Genomic DNA, 13,528 nt, shown 5'->3' with positions numbered 1-13,528 from the left:
ACAAATAATAAATAAAATAGAAAAAAGATATATATAAAAAAGGATATATAAAAAAGATAATAAAAATGAAAAAGAATATTTAAAAAAATACAAATAATAGATAAAAATAATAAATAAAAAACGAAATAAAGTAAAAAATAATAATAACAAAATGTTAGTTTTAAAAAATATTTAAACATAAAATAATAAAAAATTGTAGGATCAAACTGGAACAAATTGGGCTTAATAGATTAGAAAATGAACTGTAAAAGAACAAATAAAAAGTTAGGGGGTCAATTCACAGAATATAAAAAAATATAAACATGAACTAAATTGATTAAATTGGAAATTCAGAGGCAACTTTACAGGTAGTGACCAAAATGAACTGCGACTCAAAGTATCAGGGACTGCTGAAGGAATTTAAGAATCTTGTATTTGCAGGATGGTCCTTGGTATATAAATAAGCTAAAACACCTTATTTTATTTCATTTTCACATTTTTCTCAAATGCTTTCTCCTTCAACCGAGAGAATGCTCTCAACTCTCCCAGAAAACGGCCAAAATTCGGCCACCACTCCGGTGGCCACCTACCGCACCGGCCGCCACCACCGGCGGCTGAAAAAACCCAAACCTCTCCAAAATAACCTCCTCTACCTCCTCAACACTAATCCATAAACAAAATCCCATAAAACGACCCCAAAAAAAGTAGATCTACATTTTTTAGTTTCGATTTTTACCTCACCAACGATGACTCTTCGGCTCCCGGTGTATTTGTTCTCGTGCTTTGCTTTGCTTTGCTTGTCTATTGTGGTGTACTATGGTTTTGTGGTTTTGTCTATGGTTGTGGTTTGTGTTGGCTATGTTTTTGGATTGTTTGTGTTTCGGCTTCTGGCCGTTTGGTTTGTTGTTTCTGTTCTCGTTAGCTCTCGGTTCGTTGTTGTTGGCTCACTGTGATGGTTGTCTGTTTACTGTGTTCTCTCCGATGATATGTTCTCGGTATACTGTTCGTACCCTTTGTTGCGATGGGTTTCTGTTGATCCCTCGGTGATTCTCTGTGGTTCTCTCTGTCTTGTGAGTTCTAGATGCTCGTTTCTGTCTCCCCCCGTAAGTACTGTCGTGGGTTCTGTGTGTTCTTCCTCCTCCATGGTTGTGGCTTGGTGGGGGTATTTATACCCCACCGGTGGCCTGTTGGTTCCGATTACTATGGTGACACTCGTTGTTGACCGGGGATTTCGGAATGGGTCAGTCCCGATTTCCTCGGCCGTAAATCTCGCGTCGTTGTGATGTGCCTTGATTGGCTCTCGGTCTCCCTGTTTCCTTTGAGGCTCCTGTTGAACATCTGGAAACCCTAACCCGAGATTGGGCTAGGTCAGGCCCAAACGTGACTGGACCCGTTGGACTCTCTTGGACTTGGACAAAACGAAAAAATAAATAAATAAATAAATAAATAAATAAATAATAAAACAAGTAAATAAAAAAATAATAATACTATATAATATATATATATTTCAAAAAATATTTTTAAACTATATTATATTTTTAAAAAAGATTTCAAAACTATACATTGTATAGTTTTCAAAATGTTTTAAAAATATATATAAGTTTTCAAAAAATATTTTTAAAACTATATATTATATAATTTTTCAAAAAATGTTTTTTAAAACTATATATTATATAATTTTTCAAAAATATTTTTAAAACTATATATTATAAAATTTTTTCAAAAATATTTTTAAAACGATAAATTATATAATTTCTCAAAAATGTTTTTAAAAACTATATATTATATAAGTTTTCAAAATTGCTTTAAAAACTATATAATATATAAATGTTTTCAAAATGTTTTCAAAACTATATATTATATATATTTTAAAAATGTTTTCAAAAACTATATAATATATAAAATTTCGAAAATCGTTTTCTGAAAACTATATATTATATTTCATCAAAAAACATTTTCACAAACTATATTATTATATATATATATATAATAAATATATATATATAAATAACTCCGAGCGATAATGAGTGCTCACCATGAGCAAGTTCAACCTAAAATACAGAAAAGAATACACGTTGTTAGAGTGTCAAAAGTTCTTAAACTGAAAAGGGACTATAACCTGAAAGCAGAAACAAGGCAAGATTAACTACTAACCCGTAAATAGTAGCCATCAAAGTCGTACCCATCTCGACCGCGAATTGCATCTTCAATATCACGAGGGTCCTCAAACTGCAATTATCCATTTGGAATACTAAAACTCAAAGATTTATTTCTTATTTCTTTGCCAGTTGCCCCATAAAAACGAAGTAGGAAACCTCACCTCAATAAAAGCATATCCAGGGGGGACTTGGTGGGATCTTCAAGTCAATATCAACAATGGGCCCATACTGCAGTATAGAAACACAGAAAACACAAAAGCCACAAAAAAAATCAATTCTTCTTTTTTTAAGAAAAAAATGCATTGAACAATCATTTGGAAACTCATTAATTTATTGTAGTTTTAAGCTAAAGTTAATTAAATATAAAGAAATCCTTCAATCTTTTTTCACTCTGAGTATATAATCATACGCAATATCTCGGCTATCTACAAACGTACCTATAAAAACAACTGAAGACACTTTTACTTGTAGTACTGCTTGCATGATATATTTACTAAATAATCAAGAACAAAAGTACTTAAAAAATTAAAAAAGCGAGAACAATAAAAAGAAAAGAAATTAAAACCTTGTAAAATAAATCTTCGACTTCTCTGAGACGAGTGTCACCAGGCAGATTGCCCACATAGAGCGTGCGGCTTGAACGACCCATTTTCCCTGAAACATAGCATATATATAGATTTATTTCCAGAAAACTTCAATTTTAAACAATAAGAGCTCTCTAATCCCGAGGATACATATATCAATCCTCTTTCAGTCGCCATTAAAGAAAGCAGACTACACACAAGGATATAAATAAAAATCGAGTGTAAATATGTAAGACTTACCTTGGAAGAGATCTGAATGGTGAAAGATTGAGGGAAGTTTGGTTTCAAAGGGAAAATAGATTAATCTGGAAGGCTTTCGTGGCTTTCGGAAGGAGTTTACATTAGAAGGTGTAATTTAAAGGACGAGAGACGCACTTCTAGTTTCTTAATTCTTCCTACGTTCATGTCACGTGTTCGGTGTTCCTCTTTTGATTCTTTTTGCCTTGCGGTTTTACGCTACTCTATTTATTCTGAAAATCATATAAGGGCTGGTTACTGACACAATCCTAGTCGCCCATTGGGCTTCTCCGTATTTCTATTATCATTATCGTCTATGATAATTTTTGGTGTACATATGTCGGATTTGATTTTTTTCGACTCATATTTAATTTGAGCATTATTTAACCTTATTTTTTTATTTGATTTTAATTTTAAAAGGGTTTACCTGGTTTTAAAAAAAAAACTCATACTTGACTTAATCTAATTTAAGACAAATATACATAATCTTATTTTTATTCATAAAATTGACATCTTATTAAAAATATATAAATATCTTTAATAGAAGACACTAGTTTTATTCGAAATATGAAATATCTAAAATTACAATGAATGTTTACAATTACAGACGTAAAATAATCATGTAACTAGAAAATTTCTATAACCATTGACACGAAAGCTAGTCACTTAAGATTACACAAGGATCAAACAAAAGATAGATATGAATAGATCTGTCTGCATCGACAAACGAACCGTAAAAGAAGATAAAATTGTGAAAAGATCATTAACAAATCACAAATCAGAATCAAACGAAATGAAAAAAACTATTCACGAGCGCAAATCACGTATCTAAATACAAAAAGATGGTCTAAAATAGAGAATATCAACTTAATAACAAACAAATGTAATATTAATTAATTGTGGCGTCGAATACAACCTTAAAAAAATAAACTAAAATAACGACTAAACGATCGAAAATATGACATAAAAATATATAAATATAAAAAAATAAAGTTATAATATAATAAATTAAAGAAAAAAATTAAAAAAATCAACGACAACAACCAATAAAAAGACTAATGACGTCGTCTATCAACCAAAAAAATAGGTAAATGAATTTAAGATTTTAAGAAAAAATCAGCTAAAATTTGTTCAATTAAAAAAATATATAAATATAAAAATACTATTATAACAATCTATAAATATATAAAAAATAATTATATTATTATTTTAAGTTTGTGGAGTTAAAAGAAGTTTACAATGTACTTAAACTCAATTGGACCCAAATTTATTTTCTAAAAGTTTAATATTAAAAAATTGAAATTTTTAAATAATTTAGAATAATTATTCAAAATTAAAAGAATAAAAAATTCGGAAGGAAAATTTCCAAATAGAGTTGATAAGAAATCTCCACGTGGTAGAGGCGAATCTGGTAGGGAAACTAGTCAACATTGTGCAACAGAACAACACGCTAGATATCATCCAAATAGTGTTTGTAGCTGTTGGTTTTGATTAGATGAGGCATGTATATCATCCATCTGAGCTAGATGATGCAAGTAATGCTATATTTGGAGCCTGAATTTGATTTTTGTTCCATAGCGGTTGCTAGATATGAATTTGGTATGGTATGAGAGAGGTTGTATCCCAAAATGGTTCATCCACCTCGTTTAAGATCTGGATTCCAGCAAGGCTGGGGTTCAATCCCCACTTCCCCATTTGTGAATTTCCCTTCCTCAATTCTTCCTAGGTCTCACCTCTTAAGTCTTATCTTCTGTACTGAAATAGGGGGTTTGAGAACTGTGTGGGTTCCCTTCCAACATCAGTGGAGTTACGATCATTTGTTATGTTTGGATTTTTGCAGAATTTCTGATATTTGACGAATTGAACTGTAATTATAAAACCTTTTTTTGGGGGTGGGGGGCAATAAATGAATTCGAACGGGTGGAATGATTTTCCTTCGTTCATTATGATTGGATTTTTTCAAAGTTATGCTGAAACTACCGTGGCATGTTATTTTGATTGAACTTCATGTGAGATGATCTGTTTCATTATTTAAGTTTGCCTGAAGGGTATATGCTTACCTCTTTAGTCTTTTATGCCAAATATATTCAAAAGAACAAAAGCAGTTGAATTTGGTTTTTGGGGGGTTCAAGGGTTTACAGAACAGAATTTCTCTCTTTTTACACATGCAGCTGAAAATACCGCTGCATGTTACTTTGCTTGAGCTTTATGTGACACTTTCTGTTTTATTCTGCAAGTTTGCTTAAAGACTATATGTGTACCTCTTAGGCTTTTATGCCTAAAAGCCAAAATGGTTAAAACGTGGTGGTTTGTGGGGGAGGAGGGGTACAGAGAAGGGTTTCAAGGGTTTACAAAATATAGTTATGTCCTTTTACATGTGCAAGATTGTTACCTCTTTAAACCATGCTTTACTCTTCTTTTCCATTATCATTTTGCTTATTATGTAGCTTCTTTTATTGTTGCATTTGTTTTGTATTTGTTGCAAAATTGATGTTTGCATAATCTGCCTCGTCCTAAAAAGACAAAAATGGTTGACAAGGGGGTCGCGGTTGAAGGGTTTATGAACATTGTAGTTCGTCTCTACTCATTTGCATCTTCTTCTTGCTTATTAATGGTTTCTTCTAGGGGATTATTTGATTTGATATGTATTGCACACTTTTTGTTCGAGCTGAGCTTTCATTTTGTCTTTCTCAACTTCTGATAGCTTTCTATGTCTACACCTTTCTTTACTTACCGTGCCTCATTGGTAACTCATTGTCATCCGCCTTTAATTCAGGTTGCACGCACAAGCCCTTACATTGGCTGCACTAGCTGGTGCTGCAGTAGTTGAATACTATGATCACAGGAACAAGCCGAAACCCGATCCATATGCAAAGTACCTTCCATACTCGCACAAAGAGTAGATGACTCTTGATTAATTTTGCCCCATTCCTCATTACATTCTTTTCAACTATTTACCTTATTTACATAAAACATACATGTGGGGCTTCTGAGTGGATTGAGATTAAGTTTTCATCTGAGCAATTTACAGAAAACAGAGTGCTTTTTTTTCTTTTTCATCTATTGATGGATGGCTGATTCCAATTTGTATTAAACATTTATTATCATATTGATTGGTTGAATTTGTATTCTCTTGGTAAATGATCATCACCATCTTATTTATAGAATATATCATACTTTTATTTCATTTCCAAACTAGGTGAAATGTTGTTACTATTTTTATTATTATTTTTTTGTTTGAGATCCTGGTGTTTAGTCGATACAATCGATATAATTTCTTAAAGCTATGTGCATGAAAATTGTTGTTGTCCAGTAAAGATTTTTTATGCCTGTGGGTAGGAATTGAATTTGACTTTAAATCTTTGGACAGCGACAAAAGAAATCGACTTGACAACTTAATTTCTTCACCATTTGCTTAATCAATAAATGATTCCAACTTATACACTAAAAATTAGTTGACCTTTATTCTCATATGTAACGGGGTAAGGAGATGTAGGATAGTAGGCTGTTCTCAACACCAGGTTGAGAGCAGTTTCTGTAGAAGACCTTCGAATTATGAAATGTCCTCCGTGGAACTCGATCTCATGATTAAGAACCTTGTATTTTACCAACTGAGCTAGATGATCATTCCAACTTATACACTAAAAGGTTCTTAAATAATGAAGTAATCACTGTTAATTAATTCATTGTTTAAGAGTGAACATGATCTATGTATAGTATATTGAAGTACGAACCAATGTACTTTAGTAGCTCAAAGAGTCGTTATTTTAGAAGTCTTGAGGTCTGGAGATAGTGATTGAAGGAATCGTTGTTATTTTTAAAGGTCACGAGATATCATTTTGAAGTATGAGTTAATTTACTTCAGTAACTGAAAGAATCGTTGTAATTTTTAAACATAACGGGTTTGAACACTAACGATTATAATAGACAGGGTGATTGAACGTTCATTGTCAAATAATTGAGAATATTTAAAATAAATATTATTTTATAATTATCTTAGCTTACTAAAAAAATTATAACATATTGAAACTATAAGTGAGTTTTTATTGTTAAATAATTAAAAATATTTATAATAAATATAACGTCACTCGGGTTACATCCTTTCTAAATGTTTTAATATCTATAACAGCAATTAAAAAGCTATAGTTAATACTATTTTCAAATTTGAATTTAGGTATTAAAATATATATTAACCTTTGATAATATATAATATAGGAGTGCGTGTTTTTTAATAGAATATAGGAGAGGAGTTAATAATCACCAATACTGTCATGAGTCAAAGTTTTCTTGCAGGGGGAAAAATCGTTGTTAAGAGATTTCTTATTATTTTATAAAGTCTAGAATTTGAGAATTATAAATATTGGAAGTATAAAAGTTTATTATTAAATGATTAATATAATTTAAATAGATATTATCTTTTGTATTTATCTCAAATATAAAATAATATTTTTATAAACATAAACTAATTTTAACTCTCAATATTTATCAAAATAATCATATTCACCTATGTTTTATTCTCCGGAGTATTTTACCTTATTGTTATATTTTGGGACAATAAGTCACTTTTATAGATGAAAATTATTAATTAGCACACAATTAATATTTTAAATAGAGGTATTTTTATCTTAAAATAAAATATTGATTGTCAAAATATTATATAAAAAATAAATGTTAAAGTAATTATTTTATCAAATATTAGGAGATATTTTACCTTAAAATGAAGCATTATGTCAAAATATTCTAAAAAAATATAAACCAAAATGATTATTTTGATAAACATTGAATAATAATTTTGATATTATGCCTTTTTATATAACATCCTTATCCATTTACATCCAAATGAAAGTCAAGGTGAATAAAAATGTTTAATATAAAAATAAATGTCTAATTTATATTTAAAATTAATTTTTGATGTTTAAAATTTTTCGTTAGATATAAGTGTTTAATATTTTTTTCATTACACTTTTAGGTACTTATTGTTAAAAAAATCATTAAGTGACATACATAATATTTATATTTTTACTTTTTCAAAAACAAATATTATTTTAAAATATTTAAAAAAAATAAATATGACATGAGTTACTTAACGATTATTCTTAACGATATGTACATAAAAGTATAATAAAAAAATTAAATACTTACTTTTTAATGAAAACATTTCTAAACACTAAAAATCAATTTTAAAAAATCAATTTAAAATACAATCTAAACACTTAATTTTAATATTAATCTAAAAAAATTGAAAGCCAAGGGCATTTTAGGTTTTTCAGCTTCAACTTCGTAGAAGATGACCTAGTCACGTGACAGTGATAGTTAAAGCGATGCTAGACACTTTGGGTCCCACCTGATCTTATCCCCAACCACGCGCCCTCCTTTTATTTGCCATGTCGTTACTTTTCCTCCGATCTAAATCAACGGTCCAAGTTTATCCTAACTTGTTCGACCTTTAACTCCCCTCATTCGTCGTTAAATATCTCCGTTCAGTCACCTCTCCATCCCGGCTATCGACTTCTTTTTAAAACAAAAAAAGATCTTAAGATTTCTGATCAGTATGGGGCTACTTGACCAGTTGTGGGACGACACCGTTGCGGGTCCTCGACCCGATAACGGTCTGGGCAAGCTCCGCAAGCACTCCTCTTTCACTTCCCGGCCTAACTCCTCCAAGGGTATGCTTAGTTAGGCCACTCCACTTTACTACTTCTGCTGTACATCAAAACAGCAATATATATATATATATATATTGAAAATTGTCACCAAAGGTAATTGAAAAGCCTTGAATTGAACTGCTGAGCAGTTATCAATAAAGAAGAATCGTTACGAAAACCAAACTTTATTATTTTCCAGTCAGAAGATTAAGATTTTATTTCTTTTTTAACTCATCAATTTTTCATTTTGGTTCTCCGATGTGGATGAACAGAATCCGATGGCGAGAGTGTGAGATCGTTCAATGATGAAACGTCGACGGAGAAAACGACCAAAGTGACACGTTCGATCATGATCGTAAAATCGCCTCGTTACCAGAGCGGATCGTCTCCGGTTTCGCCGGCCGAATCTACTCCTCCGGTATCTCCTTTTTCTGGTATATATATGTAAAAAATCATCTGTGATTGTCGAGTTTGTCCGTAATTATTTCGTAAACCACAGAACTGTCCTCCCTGGAAGGTGGACTGTCGAGGACTCGAAGGGTTAATCGGTAAACGTCATTTGTGTTACCTGATAAGCGGACTTTAGGAGGGTAGTTATGTCATTTGGAAACTTTGTATGTTTCCTCGATGGACAAAGATCAATGCAACGTTAGGTTTATGCAAGCGTGTATTTTGTCCGGGTGTCATGAAATGACAATAGAGTCCTCGTTGACGTACAATAATGCATGCAAAGAAAAAAAAGTTTTTAAGGAACATATATACCCTACTTTGGTCCATTAAGTAGGCTAGACGGAATTTCTTTTAAATACGTGGGGTATAATGTCACAACAATCTACATATTTTGACGCTAAAAATCAAAGCTACATATCACATTAAGTTGTAATTTCATGCAGGATTTTTCTTCATTTGTTGTACCATTATTAAAAGTTTTTGTTCTTTTGACTGTCTATGCCCTACATTTGCGTGCACTGTCCCGATTAGTAGCTACGTCCTTTTGTAATTTTATGTCTCATATTGACAGGTACGAGCTCCCTTAGGAACCGATAGGTCTCGCTCCCGGTTAAAATTTATATATTTGATATAATTTACTTTAATAGTATTTTGGTTCATGTATAAATAAATATTTAAAAGAATATAAAAAATTATTAAATATTTAATCAAGTATTGTTCGAACTAAATAATGATAAATACATTTTTTTTCAAATTTTTAATCTAATTACAATTTAGGTCATTGTAAGTTTAAATATTAGACAAATTAGAAATTGTCTTGTGAATTTTGAGTTTTTTTATTATAAATTTAAGGTGAATACAAGGTAGTGTATGTACAAAGACTTTCAACTATTTGACAATGAACGCTCATATCCCTATATACGCAATGTTTGAACTCGGAACCTCAAGGATAACAACAACCCCTTAATCACTAAGGTCGTTTGTTCATGCTGAATTTCTAGTTTAAATACCTAATAAGTCTTTATATTTTTTCTTAAATAGTCTAATATTTCGCCTCTGTCAATATTTAATTGTGGCTCCGTCCTTATATATTGATGTAAACTAATAATATTTATAAATATACAAATATTAGACTAATGTTGTTAGTGTGGATGAAATGTCGTATAGGAGGTAAGGAGCCGTTTCGATTTCGGAGAAGGCCTACATCGGATGCATACGAAAAATCCGGGAGCGATGTTGGACCCAGGAGCGCTCCTCCTCCTTATGACGTGTGAGATGTGAGCCTCTCCGGTGATCCTTTATTCTACGAAGTATCGATATTTGCTTAGTGTCGAGGATGACGTCTTTACTGCTGAAGCCTACAATGTAATGTCAAATAGAGTTTGCTGCGTCTGTTTTGCAAAGCAATGTGTACTTCTGGCTATATAGCTTTAGCATGGGATAATGTTTATAGACGGCGCTGAAGATCTGTAAACAATGTAGAGATGGCAATGTACGTTTTCTTTTTCTCTTGTTGAAAATAAGATTTCGGTTTCGGTTTTCACTTATTCGATGCTGGATTCGGATTCAGTTCGGTAGTGCATGCTACATAGAATGCAACCATTCACAGATTTACCGTACCAGCTGCCTGCAAATCCTTGGAAGTATAAAATTATTCGTGAACAGATAGTATGGTGTTCTTCTAACCAAAAGCATAATAGTTTAAACACCACATAAAATAAAAGAGATTGAACCATTAGATGTTCATTTCAAGCAAGACATTTTTCAAACAAATATATAGAAGGTAAAATATCTCAAACATAATTATAAGTACGATACGATTGTATAAAAATACGTAAATACGATACCAATACACGAATTGACAGATATTATTTGTTATTTTCGTTACGGAGCAAAATGAGATTTGGCCACAGCCCTGCTCTCATATTTGTGTAGCAATGGACCAGAATGGTCCAGGAGATGCTCTGTTGGGCATCCCTCTTCCACCACATGATCGAACCTCCTCTTTGATTGCTTAGGTTTCCAATACATTGCATATATAAAGCACCAACTGAGCTGTTCCAAAGAAAAATATACTCCCATTTGGTATCTACACCCAAAATCCAGCATGTGTTAACTTTATATTCACGATAAATACGTAAAAATCATTATCAATCCTTCTCTTTCTTTCTTTATTATGTGATAATCAATTTTTTACTTGACAGAATATTTTATTTATAATAACACCACCCAAGTTGTGAATCTCCTTAAAAACTCTTAATCCTATATAAAGAAAAAAGCACAACCTAATTAGGTAATTAGGTGAAAACTATAGTAATCCAAAGAACTTACACTTGTACAAAATTTAACTCTAATAAATTCTAGGGTAAATTACGTATTTGATACCTAAACTATCAGTTTTAGTCTATTTCAGTACCTAAACTTTCAAAATTTTCAAAATCATACCTCAAGTTTAGTTTTTGTTTCTTTTTAGTACCCGTCATGTTAACTTTTGAAAAAATAGAAAGTTTAGGTACTAAAATGGATCAAAATTGATAGTCTAGCTACTAAACGCATTAAGTTTTTAACAATACGGTACTAAAATGAAACAAAAATTAAATTTTAGGTAAGATTTTAAAAAAATTGAAAATTTAAGTACTGAAACTGACCAAAACTGATAGTTTGGATACTAAAAGATTAGTTTACCCTAAATTCTAACTATGTTGTTTTGCATCGATATTTTTTACCAGCAATATCCACTATATATAAGTAGAATTCAGTAAATAATTAACGGAGGATTGTGAATAAGAACTTACTCCGATAAACCAGTCTCGAGTAATCACAGAACTGACTGTCCAAATTAATCCATTGATGAAAAGGATGAAAGATAAGAGGAAAGGCGTGTACTCTACACTCTTTGTTGTCACCACTGTTTTCTGCACCTCATGGATAACCATAACTAATAAAAAATTCAAGCATTATTAACAGGATGGATCAAGCGAGTTGAGAGTAACCGTCCTTGAAATTTTTAAAATTTTATATAATTTAATTATTTATATTTTTATTAACGATTTAATTTTATTGTCTAAAATTTTATAAATTTTCCCAGACATAAAATTTTGTATCCTTTAGTAACAACTTAGAATTGTAACACTATTGCCATGATAGAGAGGTGAAGCATAGGTAACAACAATGAAAAGCAAAGACAAGAAGCCTGCAATACTGATATGCATTTCTCTATTACATGACATCTGAGTTATCACAACGGTTGCAATTGGGAACGCCACATCCTAAGTCCCAAAAAGTATGGCAGTCTTGGCCTGAAATTTACATATTCCCCACAAAGTATTATAACAAAATGGGTCAAATTTTCGATTTTCAGTCCTTTGGGGGTTCATTTATAATGTTAAATTAAAACTTACTCTCATTCTTGGAGGTGCAAATATTAGGAATATGATAACATATATGAGTTCGAGTAAAGCACCAAAGCCATTAACAGTGGCAACGAGAACAGTGTTAGGCACCGTTTAATAGTTTCACAACATACGGAAGGCTATCGAATTCTTCTGTCGATCCAATTTGTACGATATGCCAGAATGTGTTCCTGAAAAACAACGACAATCAAATGATTCAAGAATCGAGTTACACATGATTCGTATAGGTTTCGATGAATCATGATCTTTAAAGCTTAAAATTTCACAGGTTACACTGGTGCAAGGTAAACCAGACCCGTGGTAATGTTACCTGAAAAAAAACATGTCAGCAGAGATCAATGATACTTTGCATGCATGCATTCATTCTGGGATTTGTTCATCTTGATGAATCAAAAGATAAAAATGGAGTTACTTTATATTTCCTAGTAAACCACAGCTGGTGGCTAAAGTAAGCATTTTGATGCGAATTCAGATGCAAACGAAAGTGAAAAGGGAAGAAAAAAAAAGCCCTGGACCGGCAAATGGAACTGCAGATGACAACAATGAATATATAATCAGATTGGTCCGGGGAAATTTAATGCTAAAATATGGACTTTAACCACTTGACGCCAATACAAATAATTGTGGATCGATGTGATAGTACACGAAATCGAATATACACTGGAGTAGTGACAAAAAAAAAGGCATATACTAGGCCAGACTAGATATATGTTAGAAGACAGGGTAAACAACGCCTAATATTCAATTATCAATTTTGTTTTATTTTGATCATTTAATTATTATTTTTGAAGATTATATCTAACGTTATTTGTTTTATTTTGGCCACTCATTAAAAAATTAGTAAACTGTTGATGTGATATTTTTAAAATTTTTCAAAGAAGATGTGATATTACCTTGTGGTGTTACATCAACATCACTGTTAATTTTTGAGTGACCAAAATAAAATCAAAACATAATATTAAATATGATTTTGAAAAAAAAATTGGATGACAAAAAAAAACAAAACAAAAGTGATAGTTGAAATAATAAACGTGTCGTTTATCCTAAAAGATATCGACAAT

At 31.3% G+C, this 13,528-nt stretch overlaps 1 protein-coding gene, 1 long non-coding RNA gene and 1 pseudogene across 5 annotated transcripts; 1 reads left to right on the top strand and 2 right to left on the bottom strand.

The window, feature by feature from the left end:
• Nucleotides 1–2,008: 2,008 nt before the first annotated feature.
• Nucleotides 2,009–3,044, bottom strand: LOC120193790. Its single transcript, XR_005522909.1, has 5 exons — nt 2,963–3,044; nt 2,704–2,792; nt 2,300–2,366; nt 2,134–2,208; nt 2,009–2,030 (listed from the first exon to the last, which is right to left on the bottom strand). It is a non-coding gene; the product is annotated as an uncharacterized LOC120193790 (long non-coding RNA).
• Nucleotides 3,045–8,275: 5,231 nt separating this feature from the next.
• LOC120193753 (dormancy-associated protein homolog 3-like) lies at nt 8,276–10,539 on the top strand. Of its 4 annotated transcripts, none has more exons than XM_039196216.1 (3): nt 8,276–8,625; nt 8,877–9,022; nt 10,225–10,539. In XM_039196216.1, the coding sequence occupies exons 1-3, from the start codon at nt 8,511–8,513 to the stop codon at nt 10,333–10,335; spliced, it is 372 nt and encodes a 123-aa protein (XP_039052147.1). In that variant the 5' UTR covers nt 8,276–8,510; the 3' UTR covers nt 10,336–10,539. The 4 variants fall into 4 exon arrangements, with proteins under 4 accessions (XP_039052147.1, XP_039052138.1, XP_039052131.1 ...); XM_039196207.1 differs by having other exon boundaries at nt 10,222–10,539; XM_039196200.1 differs by having other exon boundaries at nt 8,467–8,625; nt 8,877–9,038.
• A 399-nt stretch (nt 10,540–10,938) lies between these two features.
• Nucleotides 10,939–12,995, bottom strand: LOC120193245 (annotated as a pseudogene).
• Between the last annotated feature and the right edge of the window lie 533 nt (nt 12,996–13,528).

Source organism: Hibiscus syriacus, unplaced genomic scaffold (genome assembly GCF_006381635.1).
Source record: "Hibiscus syriacus cultivar Baekdansim isolate YM2019G1 unplaced genomic scaffold, ASM638163v2 tig00004355_pilon, whole genome shotgun sequence".
In the NCBI taxonomy this organism is placed as follows: domain Eukaryota; kingdom Viridiplantae; phylum Streptophyta; class Magnoliopsida; order Malvales; family Malvaceae; genus Hibiscus; species Hibiscus syriacus.
This window is presented reverse-complemented; position numbering and strand designations above follow the sequence as displayed.

Bases quoted from the DNA above. Each gene is read 5' to 3' on its own strand.
- LOC120193753 (XM_039196193.1), top strand. From the start codon at position 8,511: ATGGGGCTACTTGACCAGTTGTGGGACGACACCGTTGCGGGTCCTCGA. The intron at 8,626-8,876 runs GTATGCTTAGTT...GTGGATGAACAG, and splicing joins CCGGCCTAACTCCTCCAAGG to AATCCGATGGCGAGAGTGTG. The intron at 9,039-10,221 runs GTATATATATGT...AATGTCGTATAG, and splicing joins TCCGGTATCTCCTTTTTCTG to GAGGTAAGGAGCCGTTTCGA.